A 22,629-nucleotide genomic window follows, 5' to 3' on the forward strand; every position below is an offset into this window, starting at 1 on the left:
TGATAACCAGATGAAGAGTATTACTTTCTCTGGTTGCCTCTCGAACATGCTGCTTCAGAAAGCAATCATTCAATAAATCCACAAAAGTCTGACTAGTGTGTGAGTGACCAACCAAGAAGTTCCAGTCAATATCTGGGAAGTTAAAATCCCCCCTTATAAGACATTCCGATTTACTAGCCCACTCTATTTCTCTGTACAATTGTTCATTGTACTCATTCGAGTCATTAGGCCTATAACACACTCCTACTCTTATTTTTGCTTTCGCAGTGCTTATGTCACACCAAATTGACTCAGCTGTGCACTGTTCATCTATATCAACTGGATGCACTTCTTTTGATTTTATGTTTTTCGTAATTAACAGCATAGCACCTCCTCCCTTTCTATCCTGTCTATCCTTTCTGTACACATTGTACTCCCCAAATTCCAGTTCAGCATTCCTTATATCTGTGTGACACCACGTCTCTGCTATCCCAACAATATCCACCTTTGATGTCTTGACCAACACTTCAAATTCATTAAATTTATTTACTATTCTTCTAGCATTGGTATACATGCTCCTACTCCTATTCTTAGTTACCCTAACATATCCCATATACCCACCTATTTCAGGATGACTGCCATCTGTCCCTGAAACCCCCAATACCCCACGCTCCAGGTCGCTACTTATTCTAATAGAAGTTGTGCAATAATCACCTTCACCTCTGCTTATGGCTACTGTTAAACTATTAGTCCTTGTATCCCCTCAAGCTAGCAGTTTTCTGACCCACCTAACACTGCCTCGATAGCATCAGCAAATATTCTTGCACTCTTTCTATTTAAGTGTATCCCATCCCTATAGAAGCAGTCTCTCCTGTTAACAAGTACAGTCCAGGCTGAAAAAAATTCTACCTCTTCAGCCTTGCACATTCTTTCCAGGGCCGAATTGATCGAAAAGGCTCTCATCATATACTCCCTTCTATCGTGTCTGGGTAGAATTGCAGATTACTATACTTCTAGCACTTTTGTTCAACAGTGACCTGTACTTGTTAAGTAATTCTGCTAGTCTCCTACTCCTAATATCATTAGTGCCAACGTGTACAACTATATCACCTTTTGTCCCCTTAAAAGATGATATCCGCTCTTCAACGTCATCAACCTTTGCCCCTGGCAGACATACCCTGGTTCTGTTCCACCTATCCTTTTTACAAAGCATGTTCCCCATTTCCCTGACAATAGAGTCTCCAACAACTACTAGTTCCTGAGGGACCAGCGCATTCTGCCTTGGGGGTTGCCGCTGTGTTGCGTGATGACCAAGTGCAATCTCTGGCGTTGATGTGGGCAGCTGAGAGCCTGATGGGACCCTCAATTTAGATCTTTCGAGGGCATCCACCCTGTCCTTCAAACTCTCATATAGGCCCACAACAACGCTGAGTTGTCGCCTGATTTCCTTGCACTTCTTACGTCGCGCACACACAAAGACATCCCCCATGGCAATGTCATGTTCCGTTCCAGAGAGTTCGGCAAACATTTCACAAGTTGCACTTTTTTTTTAGGCTGTGATGCATTGGAGAATCACCCCCCTCAGTTCTCCCCCGAGTCACTGCACTCCTGCCACTTTGAGCCTGTTGCTTTGCTACTCTAGTTTGGGGCATGATACTTTAAATTAATAAAATCAATAAATTAATTTAATTAAATGTCAATACTACGCTATCTAATAGAAACAGTGAAGCGTAATACTCTATAAATTATACGTTAGAGCTACCTAACTACCTCAATTAAAAATTTGAATTCCCTACCACTATATACAAAAACAATGGCTGCAAGATTCGAACGAAATAACGGTTATTAAGTATTACGTATACCAAAAAAAACTGTTTATCTAAATTAAAATTAAAATAACCAGCGTAACTGTAAGACTACGTATTAAGTACAATATAAAATAACAATTATGTAAATAAAAAGGCAAACACATATGTGGCCCACACTGCTTCTCAAGAAATAAAGTAACCAACATATGTGGCCAACATGGCCACATATATGCAACATAAAGACTTTTTTTATATATATATTTGAAGTGAAAAAACAACAACACTGACATTACAATATTTATTTTAGAATTACTAATTAAATTATTTCCTAAATATTTTTGGCCCCTGAGGAATTTTTTTCTTAAACTAGCTCTGCAGTCAACGTGTTAAAGGTAGAAGGAGGTGGTTAGCTGTTGGGTAAAATGTATGTGCTAAAATAACCACCGGTGATCTGGCAAACTCACTAATCCGGCACCCCACAGGTCCCAACGCTGCTGGATTAGTGATGGTCGAGTTGTATTATGATTTTGAAGAAAATATATGAGAACGCTACCTCCTTTATTAGACTAGACCAGCGTTTCCCAAACTGTGTTCCGCAGAACACTAGTATTCTGTCAGATATGAACAAGTGTTCTGTGAAAAATCCTAATTAATAAATAAAATAAGTTTTGCATATTTGTAGAGTACACCACTTTTGTATCATTCTAATTTTTAACATTATTTTATTTATTTATTTTTTTTTCGGTTGTTAATATACTGTACTGGCAAAAAAAAAAAAAAAAAAAAGGTAAAGTGCAGCCATTATCAACTCACTGCAGGATGGAAGCCTCCTCAACGATTCGTGCTGAGGGAAATGGACCATAATCCGCCACGCTGGTCCAGTGCGGGTTGGCAGATCGACCATATTCAGCAGTCAGGGGCTTGAACCCCGGTCTACTCAAAGAGCGTGTGCTATTGCACTCCCACTCCTGAACACTCGGCTACGGTGGCCTCTTGTACTGCCATTGATTAATAATCAAATAGACCACTGAAAACTTTATTTTGGCAGCTTTACATAGAGAAGTATGTGCAGAGGTAATGACATCTACAAAAAAGTAGCAATGTAGGGATCTAATATGCCATTCTTATGCGATTTAGCCTGGGGTACACGGGTTGAGGGAGAGGGAGAAGTGAACCGATATCATGCATCATTCGGTTGGATGAAACAAAATAGCTTTCCGCTAACATATTCTTACCTGTTTACAGTGTGCTGGTGGTGTGGACTGTCTTTGCAATTATGAGATTAGTTCTTTAATGGTGCAGAAAACTAAACATAACTAAAATCATTTCGTTGTTATTTTTTTTTTGATAATTATCAGTATTTCGAAATATTATTATTAAAATAAATGACCATGGATTTGTGGTTAAAAAAAAAAAAGGAACTTTGAAGTCAGTACCAAGTACTTCTAGTTTTGCAACTATGGTTGATGAAAACGAACACTATATTGTCACACTTCAAAGTGAGGATGAAAAATCGTAGCCTTTTGCCCCCCAAAAATCTGAAATGTAAAAACAGGAACCAACTAATAAAAGGGCAGAGGCAGAGGGTTGTGATAAATGCTTATTCCTCAGATTGGATTGATGTAAGGAGTGTGGTTCCCTAAGGATCAGTATTAGGACCACTGTTGTTTTTGATTTTCATAAATGACATCAGTGAAAGGATAGAGGGTGTGATGTCTAAATTTGCAGATGATGTAAAGATTGGCAGAGCTTCTTCAGAGTGATCTAGATAGACTTCAAGGATGATCAGAAAAATGACGGCTATGCACTTTAATCCAGCAAAGTGTAAGGTATTACACCTGAGGAACAGTAACCCCAAAATAACTTATACACTTGATGGAATTGAACTAAAGCTAGTAGTGGAATAAAGGGACTTGGGTATGATACGGTCTGACGTGAAGTTCTCTGAGCATTGTAGACTGGTTGCATGGAAGGCTCATGGCGTCCTATCAATGATTTATTGAAACAATTGCTAGTAGGGATAAGGACATCATAATCCCATTATATAAGGCTATTTTTATACCACACTTGGAATACTGTGTTCAAGTATGGAGACCACACCTAAAGAAAGACATTGTGCTTCTTGAAAGGGTCCAGAGACAAGTAACTCGCTTGGTGAGATCAGCAAAAAGGCATCCATATGAGGAAAGACTTCGAATATGTGGGTTGCAGAGCTTGGAAACTAGGCACCTTAGAGGAGACTTGATTGAGGTGTTTAAGGCTCTGAGAGGCATAAGCAAAATGAATGAGGACAAAATTTTCAGTTGTAAATGATTCTAGAACAAGGGGCCATAATTTCAAGTTACAGGGGATATGTTTAGGCTGGATTGCAGGAAGTTTTATTTATTTTAACCAGCTAGTTATAAATTACTGGAATAAATTACCTACATGGGTGGTTTGTTGTTTGTTTGTTATTTGGTTTTTAGGAGCATTAGCAACTAAGGCCATATTGTTCTGGGATATGTGGTGGTCATTCCCTGACCTTTCCGCATCCTCTGTATTTGGTGGTGACGGGCTCGAACCCCAGTCTAATCAAGAAGCGCGTGCTACGCACTGCTGCTCCTCCCATGAGACGCCACATGGGTGGTAGAGGCTGACAGTTTGAGGAAATTCAAAGGTCAGCTGGAATTACCTAATTAATAAGAGAAAAGGAAACACATAGGTTGTCTATTTCCTTTTCTCTTATTAATTATTTTTTTAAAATTTTCTTCATATAGTTTATTTTTATTATTATTATTTTTTTTTTTTCTTCATTTATATATTTTTTTTTTTGGCTGGTGCAGCATAAGACATTCACTGAACTGATTCAGTATCATAGGCTTCCATGCACTATGTGGCCATTTGCTAATGCAAATAACGTGGTATAGTATAAACATTCAGTTAATACACTTGATTGGTTTTAAATCATAAAGAATACAATTTATTGAAGAATAGTATTTGTTTTGTCTTTTTTTTTTTTTTTTTTCAAAAGCCTGAAGTTTTTTTACATTTTTCTTAACTTGGCTATCAAGGTATATAATAAATCTGTTTTCATCACTAATAATCATTTGTCTTTTAAATTCACTGAACTGATTCAGTATCATGTCTTTCAGGGGTAATAGATTTGGCAAATATTTTGTGTGATAAAATGTTTATCCAGTATTGCTTCCCCCACCCCCAATTTAATTTCTTTTAAAAAACTGATGCTGTCATGTACATTGTACTTAAACATTGAAAGAAAGGGGGGGATGGAAAAACAGAACTACCACGCTGACAACTTGCCAAGCATAAAGGTTTTTATTCATTTATAGCTGTATTTGTTATTTTTGTTATACCAGAAATTTTCCTCCTGATCAATATGAAATTGGACTGCAAAGCTGTTCAACTGTAGAACCATCTAGTTTAATTCTTGTGTTTTGACTGTTTAATCTGTTAATTGTAAGTTAATTGATGTTTCTTGATTTATCTCTCATATCTGAATGTCTTAATAGAAAATTATGCATATGGATATGAATTATCCTTTAATTTTCTCATTTTATTTGTGATTTTATGTTAAAATGTGACACTACTATTTAATTTTCTTTGAATTAAATTTTAAAAATGTGTTGACTTATTCACTCTTTTACCCTCAAATGCATTAAATTCTGTCCACTTTAGTTGAGAAAAATATACTTTCAGTTACTCTGCATGCTCTAAAATATAAAAATGTGATATAGTTTATTATTTGAACAAGATGATGCACAGTTTCCTGATACCATTTATATTGTAAAATTTTAAATTATTTTAGACTGCATTTAATTTTTAATGGGTTTAACCCACAAAGATAGTTCTGTAATTTTGCAAATGAAATGTCATTTGGGTATTTGTCAATGAAATTTCTTTGTTGTTATGTTATCCAGTATGCAACAATGAAATTATTGTTTGTCCAACTCAACTCCCTAAGTAGTTAAAATCTTTTGAAATGGAAAATAATAAAATCTCAAGATTTTTATTTTTATTTGGATTGTTGACTCATTTTCAAATGAGACTTTTAAAATTTATTGTGAGTTATAGCTAAGTGAATGGTGTTTGCAGAATGCATTGTGTAGAGTTGGGGGGAAAAAAATGGTTTAAAATCTCCTTTGCTTTGCAAGCTAGCTCCAAAAAAAAAAGTAATTAAGCCAATCCAGTGTCTTTTCCATGGTTTTTGCTTCTACATTTTGGAGATAGTTGCACTAGCAGCTGAAAATAGCACATATGTTGGATTGAATTTTTGACCATAGAAAGGTAAGATCTGATAACAAATAATTCTGGGCCAACGTTAACACTAGACTGAAAGGAATGTCACCCACACTAGTCCATCAGATGTAAATGTCATGAGTGTTGGTGATCCTGTTCAGATTTCTGATAAAATGAATAAATATTTTGCATCTCTATTCATGCATGAATTTTTTTTCATGATGTGGATACCAGAAACATGAAATTCTGAGTGGGAGCTAAATGATTTTTGATGAACTGAAAGCAAAGTAGAAAGGAAATTTCTGAAGCAGAAGTACATGGGGGAGGCAGAATCTATCCATTTATATTAAAAGAAGCAGCAAAAGCAGAAAGCAAACCTTTAGTCATAATTTTGAGAGGATCCTTGGATTCAGGGGCAGTTCTTCAGATTGGAGGCCTGCAAATATCTCTCTTATTCACAGCAGGGAATTTAAGAGCAAAGTGAGTAATTAACCAGGGTGACCAAGTATCTCATTTTTCTAGGATTTCCCCAATTTTTGGCATAACGTCCCATTGTCCCAAAAAACAAGTTTTGGGTGCTGTTTTGTTGCATTGTTCATGTAATGCTGGTTTTCTTAAAATATGAGCAGTTAAAAGTAGTGGTATAGGCTATAATTTTTTATTAATTTTCATCATGGCAAGTAACATTATCATACATTATGCCAAACACAATCAAAAACCTTTGAATTGTTGAGCAACTGCTTTGAGGTTCACCAAACATTTCCATTGAATTTGCCCATAAATGGGTTCTAAGCCAATATCACCCCAGTGGATAGACACTGAAGGAATCCATATTGGCAATCATTAATCAAATGGAAGATTTGAAAATAATTTAGGAATTGGCAGATAATGGATTTCTCCATTACTTTAGAGAGAGAGTAGAAGTAAATATAATGGAATGGTAATTGGACAGGAAGGATTTGTTACTCTTTTTAGAAGCTGGTTGGATATGAGCAGATTTTTATGCAGCAAGGAAAACACCATTGGAATAAAAGTATAAAAAGCAAGAACAGGAATAAGCTCAGAGCACAGGTTTTGAGAACAAGTGGAGAAATACCATCAGGACTTGTTGCTTTCGTGGTATCAAGATAGTTCAAAATTCTTCTGACATCCTTCTGATTTCAGAAGGATTTTGACTGTATTGAAAATGGTAAGAGGTGCTTTACCGAGATTATCATTACAAGAGTTAAAGCAAAGTAACATGCTAGTAAGTCCACTTTATCTTTAGCAGAGATAGTAATAGAACCATCAGGTTTTAACAAAGGTGGGAGTACACATGTGCAAAAGTTACAGTCAATAGTTTTGGCAAGAGACTAAAAGGCTCAATTACTGTTTGGACTATAAGCAAGTTTGCTACCCTTAGCCTGTTCAAAATCTAGTTTGGACTGATTAATAACTGCTTTAAAATTGTTGTGAGCATTAATGTTGGCTGAAAATGAATCTGGAGTTTGGATGCAAGCCAATTGCAATATGCAACATTCTTATCTTGAACAGCCTTAGTACATTTATTGGAAAAACAAGGTTTAAATGACGTACAAGAATTTAAGGTGAAGTGTTGAATAATGGATTCCATTCCTACAAGAATAATTTCACTGACACAATCTGAGCAAACATTGACTTCAGAAGATTTAAAACAGTAATCCAACCAAAGAAAGATTAGAAATCTTGCAGATCATCCCATTTTATATTCTTGTAATGACAAATAACACGAGGCTGAGAAAAAGGCTCCATTGAAGAAGAGACCATCACCATGCTGTGATCTGTAGTGCCTACAGAACCACTCACCCTGATTGTGTACTTGGAAGGGATTGTGAGATAAAGATCAAGAGTGTTTTCTTTGTGGTTAGGATTGTCTTGTATTCCAGTAGGTAAATGAATATTCTGTGGTGAGGTCATTAGTAAATGCAAAATCCTCAGCATCCCAACAAGCTGGATCTACGTTGGGAGAAACTGAAGCCAGCTGGAGTTGTGAAATTAAAATTGCCTTATTGCTAGGAAAGTTGGACTGGAGAAAGTCAAGTTTCAAAGAAAGAAAATTGATGAGTTCCAAATGGAGTTTGACAGACATGGCCATCATTCAGATTGGAACTGAGACCATGTATATATGTGAAATGAATGAGGAAGTGTTTGGGAAGTTTGTTTTCACAGATAAGTTCTATTAGTTTCACTATTCATGATGTATTCAGTAGTAATGAAAAGGCAAGGGGGAGACATGATATATGAAGTAAGGAGTAAAGGCAGCGTATTGTACACTATCTGTACACAGACATCAGTCATCGGAGAAAATCTCTGGGTTGCTTGAGTGTTGAAGACTAAACATGGGTTTCATCACTCTAAGCCTCCAATAAGAAAAATGGGGGGTATTGTACCAGTCAAACACTTATCTACTTCCTAGTATTGCCTGGTAGTTACGCAGAGGGGGGCATCAATCCTCTGTGTTGTGTGGATGCCACATCTCAACTGCTGCTTATGTTAGTTCACACTTGGGTGGTCACCTCCAGTATACTGGTGCAGTATTTCAAGATCTCCACATGGGGGTGAGGGTTATACCTAAGGTTTCTAACAGTCTACCATCATAAAGGTGTAAGCATAGGATTTGGTTGTTTGCAGAACAACTGGACTTCACTGAAATTTGATCCACTTGAGTCAAGTGTCACCCGAATGGCAATTCCATCAATGTTTTCAACTCCTGGGTAGCAAGCCGTAGTTTGTCATACCTGAGAGAATGTCTATGACAAGTCTCAAATTCCATTTGAAGGAATGGATAAAAACAATTGCTTTCAGGGATGTTCCCAGGATTTTCCATAATCCATTAAAGTGGGAGACTAAAGCAGGGTCCAGAGAATCATTAAGCTTTAGTAATAATCCAGTACCATTTAAAAAAAAATCTACATTATTTCAATTATGAAGGGGAGCTGTAACTGATGTTTGAAGAGTAATAAGATTAGGCAAATACACAAAAGGATACCATTATTATAAAACTTCAGTTTTACGAATTGCAGTATTTCGAAACTAAGCACCTGTGAGGAGACCTGATTGACATGTTTAAGGCTTTAAATGGATTGAATAAACCAGATGCCAATAGCATCATTTCCCTTCTTTGAATATTGCACATTAAAGAGACATAAGTTTGAATTAAAAAAAAGGGTGGATGTGGAAATTATAATTTTTTTGGAAAAGGTAAAGAAAGCCAATGCGAGAGCCACAGAAAACTTCAGGAAACTTACTGGACAAACTGGTTTGCCGCTACCCCACTTTAGTGCTGCCCGCTTGGTAAACAAACAGTGAATGTTATTGGTCGGTCGAGAATGATATATTGATTGACAGGTAGGTGTGACAGACTATGTACTGATTGGTGCATGAACACAACAGGCAGTTTAGTCTCACTTACCCTAATTCATATGCCCTAATCTCAAGAAGCATCAATGGTCACTTGCTCCAGTGATAACTTGCTCTAATCACACATATCCTAATGAATACTTGCCATAATGGCCCCCACTTGAATCCCATTGGAGCTTGAACCCTCCCAAAATGGAGGGGCTAACCTGACCTCTTTTCTTTAGAATCATGGGTGTACTAGTGGATAAATTGTTTATTAACAAATAATTTTTTTATTACTTTATTTGTTTTGGTTTATTTTTAAAGACACTCACGCAGACATTTTTACAATGCCAAAACTTTCCACATGACTCTGTTTGTGATTCAGTTAGTTTAAAATAATCATTACACTTAAAACAGTACAAGTTATCTTATTAATTTAGTTTTCATCAAAAAAATCAAGCAACATTTTATTTTTCCCTACAAATTTCTTTCATCTTTAAAAGATTCATTGCTGATATTACCTATATACCATTCATTACAAAACTAATTATGAACTGTTCTTTACTTATTAATATACATCATAATGCCAACCAATGATTAAACTGATGTTATCTGTTGCACGCACCAATCAGTACATCATCTATCATGCCTACCTGTTAATCAGTATATTGTTCTCGGCTTTTACTCCAGACCAATAACACCCACTGTCTGTTTACTGATCGAGCAACTAAAGTGCAATAGCGGCAAACCAGTTTGTCCAGTAAGTTTCCCAAAGTTTGCCACGGTTCTCTTGTTGGCTTTCTTTACATTAGCCTTCTTTTTTTTTTTCAAATAGAGAATGATTGATTGTTGGAATAAACTTACATTTGGTATTATGGAAGAGGGTAAATTAAATAAATTCAATGGGGGATTGAACAAATTATTAGAGAAGATGGACAAATGATGTTGGTAGGGTTTTTTTTTTTTTTTTTAAATAATGTTTTATATAAGCTTATGTCATGTGCCACTACTAATATCAACAATCCATAGATATTTCACAAATGTGTAACAAAGAGGATGCCATTAGTATACAGACACTTTTAAAACAGATTTAAAAGTGTGATACCTGTCTTGAAGACAATCAGTTAAGTGCAAAGGTCTACAAGAAATTTAGACAAGCTCAATAACTGATTCTATCGAGCAGCTGATTGAACTGATAAGGATAATTTGTAATACAATATAAATTACGGGGCATCTCTCTCTCTCTCTCTCTCTCTCTCTCTCTCTCTCTCTCTCTCTCTCTCTCAAATTTGCTTATAGTAAAGTTCATGCTTGGATTAAAAAAACTGCAGCCATTATCAACCCACTGCAGGATGGAAGCCTCCTCAACAATTCATGCTGAGGAAAATGGACCATAATCTGCCATGCTGGTCCAGTGCGGGTTGGCAGATCAACCATATTTAGCAGCCTGGGTTTGAACACCAGTCTATTCAAAAAGCATGTGCTACTGCACTCCCGCTCCTGACCACTCGGCTACTGTGGCGTACCCATGCTTGGTAGGTATTGTTGCAAAGCAGAGAGAGAGAGAGAATAAATCGGCTCTCCTTCCCCCACTTTCAGAGAACAAGTTGAGGAGTGGAGACTTTCTATTTCCCACAAATAATAAAGTTTAAAACATGCATTCCCAGACAAAGTTATGACTATTGTTTCTTTGTGATATCTTTGGAGTAGTCCTTGTTGAATTGTGCCTAACTCAAACTTCTTTGGAGCATTTATGCAACCATTCTGAGTTGCTTAGCCAGCAATAAACTTGGAATGGGCTATTCTTCCTCATTTTGCATTAAGCCTGGGCCTTTCTTTTATTTGTCTTAACTCTAGAGTACTCTCTTAAGGCAGTGTTTTGAACATGTTGATGATAATGTGACAACTATAGTTCATTGCTAGCAGTATAAATGTGATGAACCTATGAGCCATAAGAGTTTCTTTTGCATTAGAATAATGAGTAGAATATACAGTAACAGACTGTTTGGAAAAACAAATATATTACTTTGGGAATATGTTCACAATTTAACTATTTATTAAAGTATTGTTGTTTTCATTCACAAAATGGTTTATCAGAAAAAACTGAAATCATTATTTTTTTAGATGGTACTTATGCTTGTGCGAGGTTGCAATTTTTTTTGGAAGTGGTCTTCAAATAAGATAGGACCTGAGAAATTATCTTAAGGGAGGATTCAATCAGCTTTTATAGGAAATTATTTTAGTTTATAACTGCAGCCTTCTTTGCAGCAATAAAAGAATTCTCTTGGGTAATTCTTTAAACATGTCTCTAAGCTGCTATTATAACAAACAATAGATTAGAAGTATTACATATTAACATAATGAGATATGGTGTTAATTTTACTTTGGGAATCTGTGTATCATCATTGATGTAAATGTTTTCCTTATTATGAAGCACATTGCATGTTTTATCATTAATGTTTTAATACTATGATTTAGGTTTCAAGTGATAGTTGTTACAATCTTGAACCTAGGACCATCCATTCTAACCTATGGTGGCGTACTCTTTGTAAGTTTTTATTATTTTTGTTTTTTAATATTAATTCAGCATTCTTATTAAACTTGCTCTTCACAGCTTATATCTTTTGGATCTTTCTAAAGATATTAACATTTGTGTTTCTATTATCACATTTAAGGTTTAAATTGAGCACTTACTGCTTTTGCTGACTTTGTATTTTAAACAGTTTCATTTCCTGAGTTAATTCCCTCCATTTCAGATCTGAGCATCCGTTATCAATGTAAATTCTTTGCAGCTATAAGAATACTGTAAATTATGTTAATTATTAGGATCTTTCATTATAAGCATATCATTTAGTATACTTCTAGTAATATACAAATTTATTAGTAATTGAAACAATTTTTTAACAATTATTTGTTTTCTTGTGTGATGATTTTTTGAATTATTTGTTTCTTTTGTGTCCTTTGTAGCTGTACGAATACATCTGTAAAGTATGTCAATTTTTGACACTCATTGAGAGCATATCATTTTGGTATGCTTTTAATAACATATCAATTTTCTTTTAGAATTATTTGTTTGCTTGTGTTTTATTAGTAGCAGTGGCAATTGGTGCAGGGAAGCAAGCTTATACAGCATTGGCCAAAAAATAAAAACAAATTCCCACATTGCCCATCTATCCCTTCTAATGAATTGTCTAATTTTCCTTAAATTTATTCAAACTATCCACTTCCGTAACACCAGATAAAAATTTGTTCCAACTACCCGCTGACTGAAAGCAAATTTCCACTTCCCACACATCTATCCTGCAGCCAACCCAAACATGAAAGTTATCAAGCCTATAGTACTTAGTACCGTGCATAGGTTGAAGGGGGTGCCAAAAACTTTGCTCTGGAGATTAATATGGCTTTCACCACTTCAAGCCTCCAATAAGCAGCGTGGTGGTATTGCACCAGCTGATGAAAATCACCTACCGCCCCTAGAAAAAAAAAAAGTCCATTTATTTGCAATTAAAAGTTTCAATATTGATGACACCTACCTTCATGTAAAAATTTTACTCTAAAAGTTGTTTCATATCAGCACCACATGTCCACTGGTAGCATTCCCTAAAGATTGAATGCTACCAATAGACATGACATGAAAATTTAGCAAGCAGCTGTTATAAATCTGAAATTGGCCAAATGACTGTGGTTGAGTATAATGAAGAGCTATACAGACAAATAGAGTGGGCCAGTAAAACAAAATGTCTTATAATGGGAGATTTTAACTTTCCAAATATTGAATGGAACTTGTGGGTAGGCCACTCACACAGTAGCACAACCATTCTGGATTCATTGGATATGACTGCCTTGCACCCGTCGTGACATCGACTCTGCAAGACTGCAGAAAATATCCTCAGGTATCCTGTACTGGCTGTACAGAAGGATGTTCCGGAGTTACGCAACAGAGCGAGACACTTGCATGGACAGGTGAATTTAGGGTTAACAGAGGATTTGCATTTGCATCATAACTGCCCAAGCACACTTGGCACTTTTCATTGGAGAATTTCTTCCAAAGAGCTCCATCACTGTGGTCTCCCCCATCCACCATACTCACTGCATTTTCCCCTCCTTCTGAAAGGTCACAAGTTTGCAGTGATTAAGACAATTATTCAAAATGCAACGTGGAAACTATTAGCAGTTCCAACTGAATTATCAGGAATAGTTCCAGAAGTTACAGAATTGTTGAAATCTGTGTATGTAGTGTCCAGGCAACTACTTTGAAGGAGATTCATCTGAATAGCCAGTTAACTTCAAATCCCAAATATTAGTTCAATCAAGCATTTTGATCACACACTTTATACGTTTGATAAATAGTAACATAAATAGTTTGGTCCTTGAGGTTGTCACAGACATTCTCTCAGATATGCCGGACAAGCTGTACTTACTACCTGGGAGTCTAAAACGCTGATGGAACTGATATTCAGGTGACATTCAAGTAAAGTGGACCCAATTTTGGTGAAGTCCGGAAGGTCTGTGACAGCCAAATCCTCTGCTTGCACCTTCACAATGGTGGGACTGTTAGTAATCCTGGGTATAACCTCCATGCACAAGCACACTGTGGGTGACCACCCAGGTGTGAATCAACGTAAGCAGGGGTCAAGGTGTGTGGTCCACACAATGTGGAGGAATGCCGCCCCTGTGTTACCAGGCAATATTAGGTGCTAGATGACTCTCATCAACTGGTGCAATACCGTCACCACTTTGCTTATTGGAGGCTTGAAGTGGTGGAACCCATGTTTAGTCTCCAGAGCTAAGTTCCGGTCAACCCTTCCCCACCTCTTCCATCATGCAGTATGATAGATGTCTTTTGAGGTTAAGATTAACACCTTGGCGAGATCCAAACTTCCTTACATTTTGAGGGTACAACTCTAAAATGGTGTTTGCAGTCCAGCTGCTAGTTAATACACTGGACCGAACCTATTGGTAACTCTTTAGGAGGCTTCCAGATCAGCTAGTGCATAATCTTGCTACTTATACTCTGTCGGATAGTGACTGGAGGGAGTCAGAGTAGTGTGTATGCGGGGGGGGGGACATTTTCGAGGCCACATTATGTTAGGGATCTGGGTATATTCTTACCATGTGTATGCCATATCCAAAAATTTCATTACTTCATACAGTATGTTCCCCACCACTTTTTCTTACTATTCAATACACCATGAAATGTCAAACTAATAGAGTAAGCTTATCTGTGAAAAGATCTAAACCTCCCAAACACTTCCTAGTTCATTTCACAAATATACATGGTCTCAATTCTAATCTCAATGACTTCCATTTCTGCTTGTAGTCTGCCAAACCTCATGTACGTTTTCTCACAGAATCTCAGTTATCGGTTGATTCAACTACTGCTCATCTCAGTTGCCCAAATTATTCGCTATACGATTCCTTTCGCCTCAAAGGTGGTACTTGTGCATATGTCCATTCCGATATTCCTTGTCAAAGACTTGGTAATTTGGAATCTCCTCTTTTCGATCTTCTCTGGCTTAAAATCTCTCTACCTCATTCTGTTAAATTCATCTGTTGTCTCTATCATTCTCCCAACTCCACTAATCATCTGGAACTCTTTCACTTTCTGTCTTTGCAACTTGACTTTCTCCAGTCCAATTTTCCTAACAGTGAGGTACTTTTCCTTGGTGATTTTAATGTTCACAACTCCAGCTGGTTGAAATGCTGAGGCTTTTGCAATTACTAATGACCTTGCACAGATTGTACATTTACCTACCAGAATACTGGGCATTCCTAACCATACAGCTAACACGCTTGATCTTTTTCTCACAAACAACCCTTCTAAACTACACGGTCGAAGTGAGTGGTCCTTTAGGCATTATCCTTCTCCAATGGAGACATTATCTCATGGCTATTCCCATCCTCGTGTTGTTTGGCATTACAGGAATGCAAAATGGGATGACCTGCGAGATTTCTTTTCCTTGGTTGGATTACTGTTTCAAAACTTCTGATGTCAATGTTTGCTCAGATCGTGTCAGTGAAATTATTCTTGTAGGTATGGAATCCTTTATCCCACACTCCACTTTAAAATCTCGTTCTTTATCGAAACCTTGATTTTTCCAATAAATGTGCTAAGGTTGTTCAAGAGGAGACTGTTGCATATCGTAATTGGCTTGTTTCCAATTCTTCAGTTTCATTTTCTGCCTACACTAAAGCTCGCAACAATTGTAAAGCAGTTATTAATCAGTCCAAACTAGATTTTGAACAGACTTAGAGTAGAAAACTTGCTTCTTGCCTTAGTAAAAATGGGATGCTAGCAGGTCAGCTTTATCCTTGGCTGAAGTGACAACAGAACCATCTGGTTTTGACAGAGGTGGGAGCAGAGATGGGAAAAAGTTGTGGCCATTAGTGGTACCTGAGCATTCTGGTCTCTTGCCAAAGCTATTGGCCACAACTTTTTTCCATCTCTGCTCCCACCTCTGTCAAAACCAGATGGTTCTGTTGTCACTTCAGCCAAGAATAAAGCTGACCTGCTAGCATCCCATTTTTCTTCGAACTCCTGTATTAATGATCTTGGTAAAACACCTCCCACCATTCCCAACACGCTCCATTCAATGCTTGGCGCATGATAGCCTTAGATGCTGATGCGCCATTAAACTTCTAATAACCAACCAACCATTCAATGCCTACTGTGGTCTTCCGTCAAAAGGATGTCAGAAGAATTTTGACGAATCATAATGCAAAGAAAGCTCCAGGTCCTAATGGTATTTCTCCACTTGTTCTAAAAACCTGTGCTCCTGAACTTACCCTTGTTCTTTGCCACCTTTTTTTCACTTTCTTATTCCAAAGGTGTTTTTCCTTCTGCTTGGAAATTTGCTCGTTGAAATATTGGAAATTTGCTCAGTATAAATATTTAATATCCCACAAATAGCCCCAATAAATTGAATTATTTTAGAAATTACAACCATCTAGCCAGTTTCTAAAAAGGGTGACAAATCCCTCCCATCCAGTTATCGTCCCATTGCAATTATTTGTACTCTTTCTAACGTAATGGAGAAATCAATTAACCGCCAACTTTTAAACTACCTAGACTCCTTCCATCCAATCAACGATTGCCAGTATGGATTCCATCAGTGTCGATCCACTGGTGATATTCTGGCTTATGTTACCCATTTATGGACAAATTCAGTGGAAAATTTGGTGAAACACAAGCAGTTGCTCTTGACATCTCAAAGGCTTTTCATTGTATTTGGCATAAAGGTCTTCTAAACAAGCTTCCATCTTATGGTTTTCAAACTGTTTTTTTGTAATTGGTTAACCGGTTTTCTCTGATCGCTCACTGAAGGCGATTCTAGATGGCTCTCTGTCTTCTAACATCTCCACTAATGCTGGTGTCTCCCAAGGTTCAGTTCTTTCTCCCACTGTTTTCCTCTTGTATATTAATGACTTTCTTTCATTGACTGGAAATTCTATCCATAGTTTTCCGATGATAGCACATTGCATTCCACTTTCCATTTTGAGAAACTTGCCCTGCTCAATCAGCTTTAACTTCTCGAATATCCGCTACCAATTCCTTAAATGTCGATCTCCAGTTGGGCAAAGACAACTTAGTTGATTTCAATCCATCTAAAACTCAGTCTTGTCTTATCTCGCAAAAAGGATTCTTCTGCTCCTATGCTTATCTTTGGTGACACTCTGATTTCTAGGCAAAATGATATATCTCTTTTGGGGATTACCCTGACTTCGAATCTCTCTTGGCACAAGCACATTACAAATATTGCCTCCTCTACATCTAAAAAACTTTGTTTTCTCTTTCGTTCTCGGCATTACTTTTCTTCCAAACAGCTCTTTACTCTGTACAAATCACAAATTCGCCGTACCGTGGAATATTGTTCCCACATCTGGGGCGGTGCCTCCAAAACCTCTCTCAGGCTTCTGGATTCCAATCAGAAGAGGGCAGTTAGGTTAATTAATGACTCCTCTTTAACAGTCTCTCCACTCACTGTCTCATAGACATACTGTTTCTGCTGCATGCCTTTTCTACAGATACTTCCATGGGCACTGTTCTTCTGATTTGGCTTCTATAATTCCCATTCTATCTTTCAAAACAGTCTGAACACATGCTACCACCAGCCAGCATCCATTTACTATCCAACTGCAAACTCACAGAACCAACTTTTCATCTTCCTCGTTTATTCATTCAACTGCCATTTTCTGGAACAACCTTCCTTCATATGTATTTCCTGAAAATTACTGTCTACAGAAGTTCAAGTCTAATGTCAACAAATATCTTCTTTCATCTTCTCAACCTCCAACCTAAACACGGTACTAAGTACTATATATGTTCTAATACCTCTCATGTTTGAGGTTTTCAAAAAAAAATAAATAAAAATAATTATTGGGCATGTTTGTCATAGACATCAATCTATAATTATTAGCAGGTAAAATTCTTATATATATTTATTTATTTAATTGTATGAGAGCTGTCATCATTAGTATACACTCCTTTTTCAAATTTAATTTGAAAAAGGAGTGTATACAAAATTACTGTATCTGGCATGACTAAAGTAATATATAAGCATAATGTGTTTCATTCTTCATTCACTATTGCTGTTGTATACCACCTGTATTTATATCATGTTTCTCTTTCACCAAATGAACTATGTCAATTGAGACATTTATTTTTCTTCTTGTTTTCACATTATTTACATAAGTTGTGTTTAAGAACAACATACTAAATATTTTGTGTATTAATTTTGCCTTTCTTTATAGGTTGTTTATTATGTATTTGCCATTGTTGGAATGGAGCTCTTTCAACACAAGATCACTTATTATGGTTACAGTAATATTACTAATCCAGCTGAATTGTTTTGTGGGAACCCCAAGTTGAATAACTCAGCTTTCTATCAGAGTCATTACTGCAGCAACAATTTTAATAATATCTTCAGTTCAATGGTTGTGCTCTTTGAGCTTATGGTTGTAAATCAGTGGCATGGTATCCTTTTTTTTTTTTTTTTTTTTGTACTAGTTTAAATTTAAAAAAAATGTATATACATATTGGGTACTCCACTGACTCATGTTAAGATGCTAGTATAGTTCTTTATATCTGTTTTTCTAGGCATATTTAATCCTTTCACAATTATGAATGTAGATCTGTTTTTCATTTGTAGGTTCTGGGGCACACACATAAATCAAAATTTTGGCGATCACTTCAGACAGCATGACTGTTAATGTATTACTTGCCCTAAATTTTTTCCATTACTTGATGCCATCTCTTACCTGTGTTTTGAAATAATTGTAAACTCAGTTTATAATGGCAACATGAAAAAAAACTTGAAAAATTTGAGGAGGAGACTATTTGTTAACCTTGCTAATTTTTTGCTTACAAGCCAGAATTGAAGAAATTCTATGGAATTTAGATCCAAAAGTTGAATCAGGAGGGACATAAATAGACACAAAGGATATTGCATTTTAAAAAAATAATGACAATTTTTTAATGAATGTAAGATTTAATTTTTAAATTCTGGTTTCATTTTTTATAATAATTTCTCTCTCTTGAAATAAAAAAAATATTAATATTTAAAAGAATATATAAAACTTCAAAATTGCACAAAACAATCTCATTCCACAAAGTGAGTTGTTTCGTGCAATTTTGCACTGCTATCAGAAATTCATAACCTAGAGCCCAAACACACATTCAGATAGCTCACTTGTGAAAGGATTAAATATATTTTTTGTTTATGCCATAATGTCTTGCATATTTAGGGGTCTGAGGAGCAGTACACACACACAGAGTGGTCCATAAGTAATGGAACTATTTTGAATAACTGCTAATGCACTATAAATAGGTATAAGTTATTTGAAAAATTGTTAATAAACTTTAATTATTTTATAATTATTATTATTATTATTATTATTATTAGCCATATGGTGCAAGGAAGCCTGAGGCTTATGCTGCACCAGCCAAAAAAAAAAAAAAAATTATTTGAACATAGGAAAAGTACCATGAGCCTTATAATGGAGGAGAGGATTAAAATTGTGAAGTGGCATGCAAAATATGAAAATGCTGCAAAAATTATATGCCAATTCAAGAAGTGTTTTGCATATCCAAAAAAATTTCAAAGAAAGCAAAGTGGGGAAATTAAAATACCTAAAAGAAGTTTAAATAGACTCTTAAAAGAACTTGTCACAATATGTTTGATGACTCATATACTACTATTGGTGTCAATATAATTAGCATTAGTAAAGGCACATGATGCAAGAAAGCAAGCTTATATAGCATCAGCCAAAAAAAAAAAAAAAAAAAAATCTAATTTCACCCATTTTGTCTAGTTCTGCCTTGAATCTATTTAAGCTACCAACTTCTACAACGATAAATGGAAATTTGTTACAACAATCAACCACATGCTGGCTAAAGGCAAACTTCCGCACATCTATCCTACTTTCTTTCCTCAATTTGAATTTATGCCCTCTCAGGTGAATATACTGAGCAAGAGAAAGAATCCCATCAATGTTCGAGAGGCAACCAGAGAAAGTAACACTCTTGATCTGGTTATCAGCAGTGATCATTCGTGTATTAAGAATTTGCAGATAAAGGAACCACTAGGTGGCAGTGATCACAGTGTGCTGAAGTGGGATTTACTCAAAGAGGTAACTACCGTCAGGGGTAAAGGAAAGGGTTTTTGCTTCCGTAAAGGGGAGTACAGTGGTCTCAGACAGTTTTTAAATTCTGTACAGTGGGACCAACTGACGATGTTACCAACAGTAAATTCTAAGTGGGAAGCATTCAAGGAATTAATCGTGGAAGCTACTAGACTTTATATACCGATTAAGAAATATCGTTCAAGGTTTAGGCCTAAATGGTTATCAAATGAACTAATGAGACTCGTGACAGAGAAGAAAAATGCATGGGATGCATATAAATTATCAGGTGACGCAGAAGCCTGTGGCAGATATAAGCTAGTCTGTAATCAGGTCACAAAGGAGGTTCGGCAGGCGAAGGCGGATTACGAGAAATCTTTGGCAAAGGATGCTAAGAAAAACAGCAAGGATTTCTTTACTTATATAAACTCTAAAAGGAAGGGGATGAATATGATTGGTCCACTTGACATCGATGGTTTGACTGTTGATGATCCTGCTCAGATAGCAAACAAACTGAATGAGTATTTTGCATCTACATTCACACGTGAGGAATTATTACAGTTTGAAAATGGAAGAAGGTTATCAAATTGTAGCAGTGTGCTTAATGATTTTGTAATAACTGAGAGCAAAGTGGAGGAGAAATTGTTAAAGTTAAACATAAGAAAGGCACCTGGGGTGGATGGGATCTATCCAGTTATTTTAAAGGAGGTGGCAAAGCAACTAAGCAAACCCTTAGCCATAATTATGAGAGCATCCTTGGACTCAGGGGAGGTTCCCACGGACTGGAGATGTGCAAATGTGTCCCCAATTCACAAAGGTGGATCGAAGGGTGACACGAGTAATTACAGACCAGTTAGTTTAACTTCTGTTCCGGGTAAAATAATGGAGTCACTGGTTAAAGATGCATTGCAGGATCATCTAGACAAGACTGCAGCAATAATTCAAACACAGCATGGGTTTGTTAAGGGAAAGTCTTGTCTGACAAATTTGATTGGTTATTATGATGTGGTCACAAAGGAACTGGATGCGAAAAATAATTTTGATATCATATACTTGGATTTCAGGAAAGCTTTTGACACTGTTGCGCATGGAAGACTACTGTACAAATTGGAGCAGAATGGTATTAAGGGTAAGTTGCTACAATGGATAAAAGGATGGTTAAGTGGGAGAAGACAGAGGGTGGTAATCAATGGGTGCTGCTCTTCGTGGACTAATGTTATTAGTGGAGTCCCACAGGGTTCGGTGTTGGGTCCACTGTTGTTTTGTGTATTTATCAATGATATTGATGAAGGTATATCAGGCTTAATGTCGAAGTTTGCAGATGACACAAAGGTTGGCAGGGTTGTTAATGACAGTAATGGCAGTGTGCTACTGCAACAGGATCTAGATAATTTGGGCAAATGGGCTAAGAAGTGGCAACTGAAGTTCAACCTTGACAAATGCAAAGTACTGCATATGGGTAGAAGTAACCCCAGAGAAACGTACCAACTGTGTGGTACTACACTTAAGGTGGTAGAAAATGAAAAAGACCTGGGAGTAATTGTGCAGTCAGATATGAAGTTTTCTGAGCAATGCAGACAGGCTGCTAGGGCAGGTCATGGGGTTTTGTCAATGATATATAGGAATTTTGCTAGCAGGGAAAAGGAGGTGATTGTCCCTCTGTATAAGGCAATGGTCAGGCCACGCCTTGAGTATTGCGTACAAGTCTGGAGGCCTCATTTTAGGAAGGATGTAGATTTGCTTGAGCGTGTACAGAGAAGAGCAACACGATTGGTGAGGGGAATGAAGGGATTCTCTTACCAAGAGAGGCTTAAGTTCTGCAAATTGCAGTGGCTGGAGACTAGGCACCTGAGCGGTGATCTGATTGAGGTCTATAAGGCCTTGAATGGGTTGAGCACGCTGAATTCTGATGGGATCCTTCCACTTGTTCAGATTACGAACCTACGGGGACATAAGTTCAAATTAAGAAAGGATAGATGTAGAATAGATGTGCGGAAATTTGCCTTTAGCCAGCGGGTGGTTAATTGCTGGAACAAACTTCCATCTGTCGTTGTGGAAGTTGATAGGTTAAATAAATTTAAGGAGGAACTGGACAGGCATTTGGAGGGAATGGTGTGATGATTTTTTTTTTTTTTTTTTTTTTTGGCTGATGCTGAATAAGCTCCTACATTTGCTTTCTTGCATCATGTGCCACTACTACTACTACTACTACTACTATTGAGCATGCTCAAACTATTCAAGCCTTTATACACCTCAATCAGATCACCTCACAGGTGCCTTGTCTCCAGACTCTGTAATTTGCAAAACTTAAGCCTTTCTTTCTAAGAGCAACCCTTTGTTCCATTCACTAATCTTGTTGCCCTTCTCTGCACTCGCTCCAGCAGCTCTACATCCTTCCTAAAATGAGACCTCCAGACCGGTATACAGTACTCAAGGTGTGGCCTGACCATTGCCTTATACAAGGGGATAATCACCTCCTTATCCCTGCTAGAAAAATTCCTGTATGTCATTGACAAGACACCATGAGCTACTCTTGCAGACTGTATGCACTGTTCAGAAAACTTCATATCTGCTTGCACAATTACCCCCAGGCCATTTTCATTCTCTACCACTGTCAGTGTAGTAC

General features: G+C 36.8%; 1 protein-coding gene across 1 annotated transcript in view; it reads left to right on the forward strand.

Moving 5' to 3' along the window:
- The window catches only part of LOC150081911 (uncharacterized), a 370,485-nt gene that overhangs the window by 248,493 nt on the left and 99,363 nt on the right, over positions 1-22,629 (forward strand). Inside the window, 2 exon segments of the mRNA XM_090380362.1 lie at positions 11,862-11,931; positions 18,135-18,357. Coding sequence (XP_090236488.1) covers positions 11,862-11,931; positions 18,135-18,357 — 293 coding nt within the window.

This window comes from Mastigoproctus giganteus, chromosome 8, assembly GCF_048544385.1.
Source record: "Mastigoproctus giganteus isolate SK-2022 chromosome 8, ASM4854438v1, whole genome shotgun sequence".
NCBI classification, from domain to species: Eukaryota; Metazoa; Arthropoda; class Arachnida; order Uropygi; family Thelyphonidae; genus Mastigoproctus; species Mastigoproctus giganteus.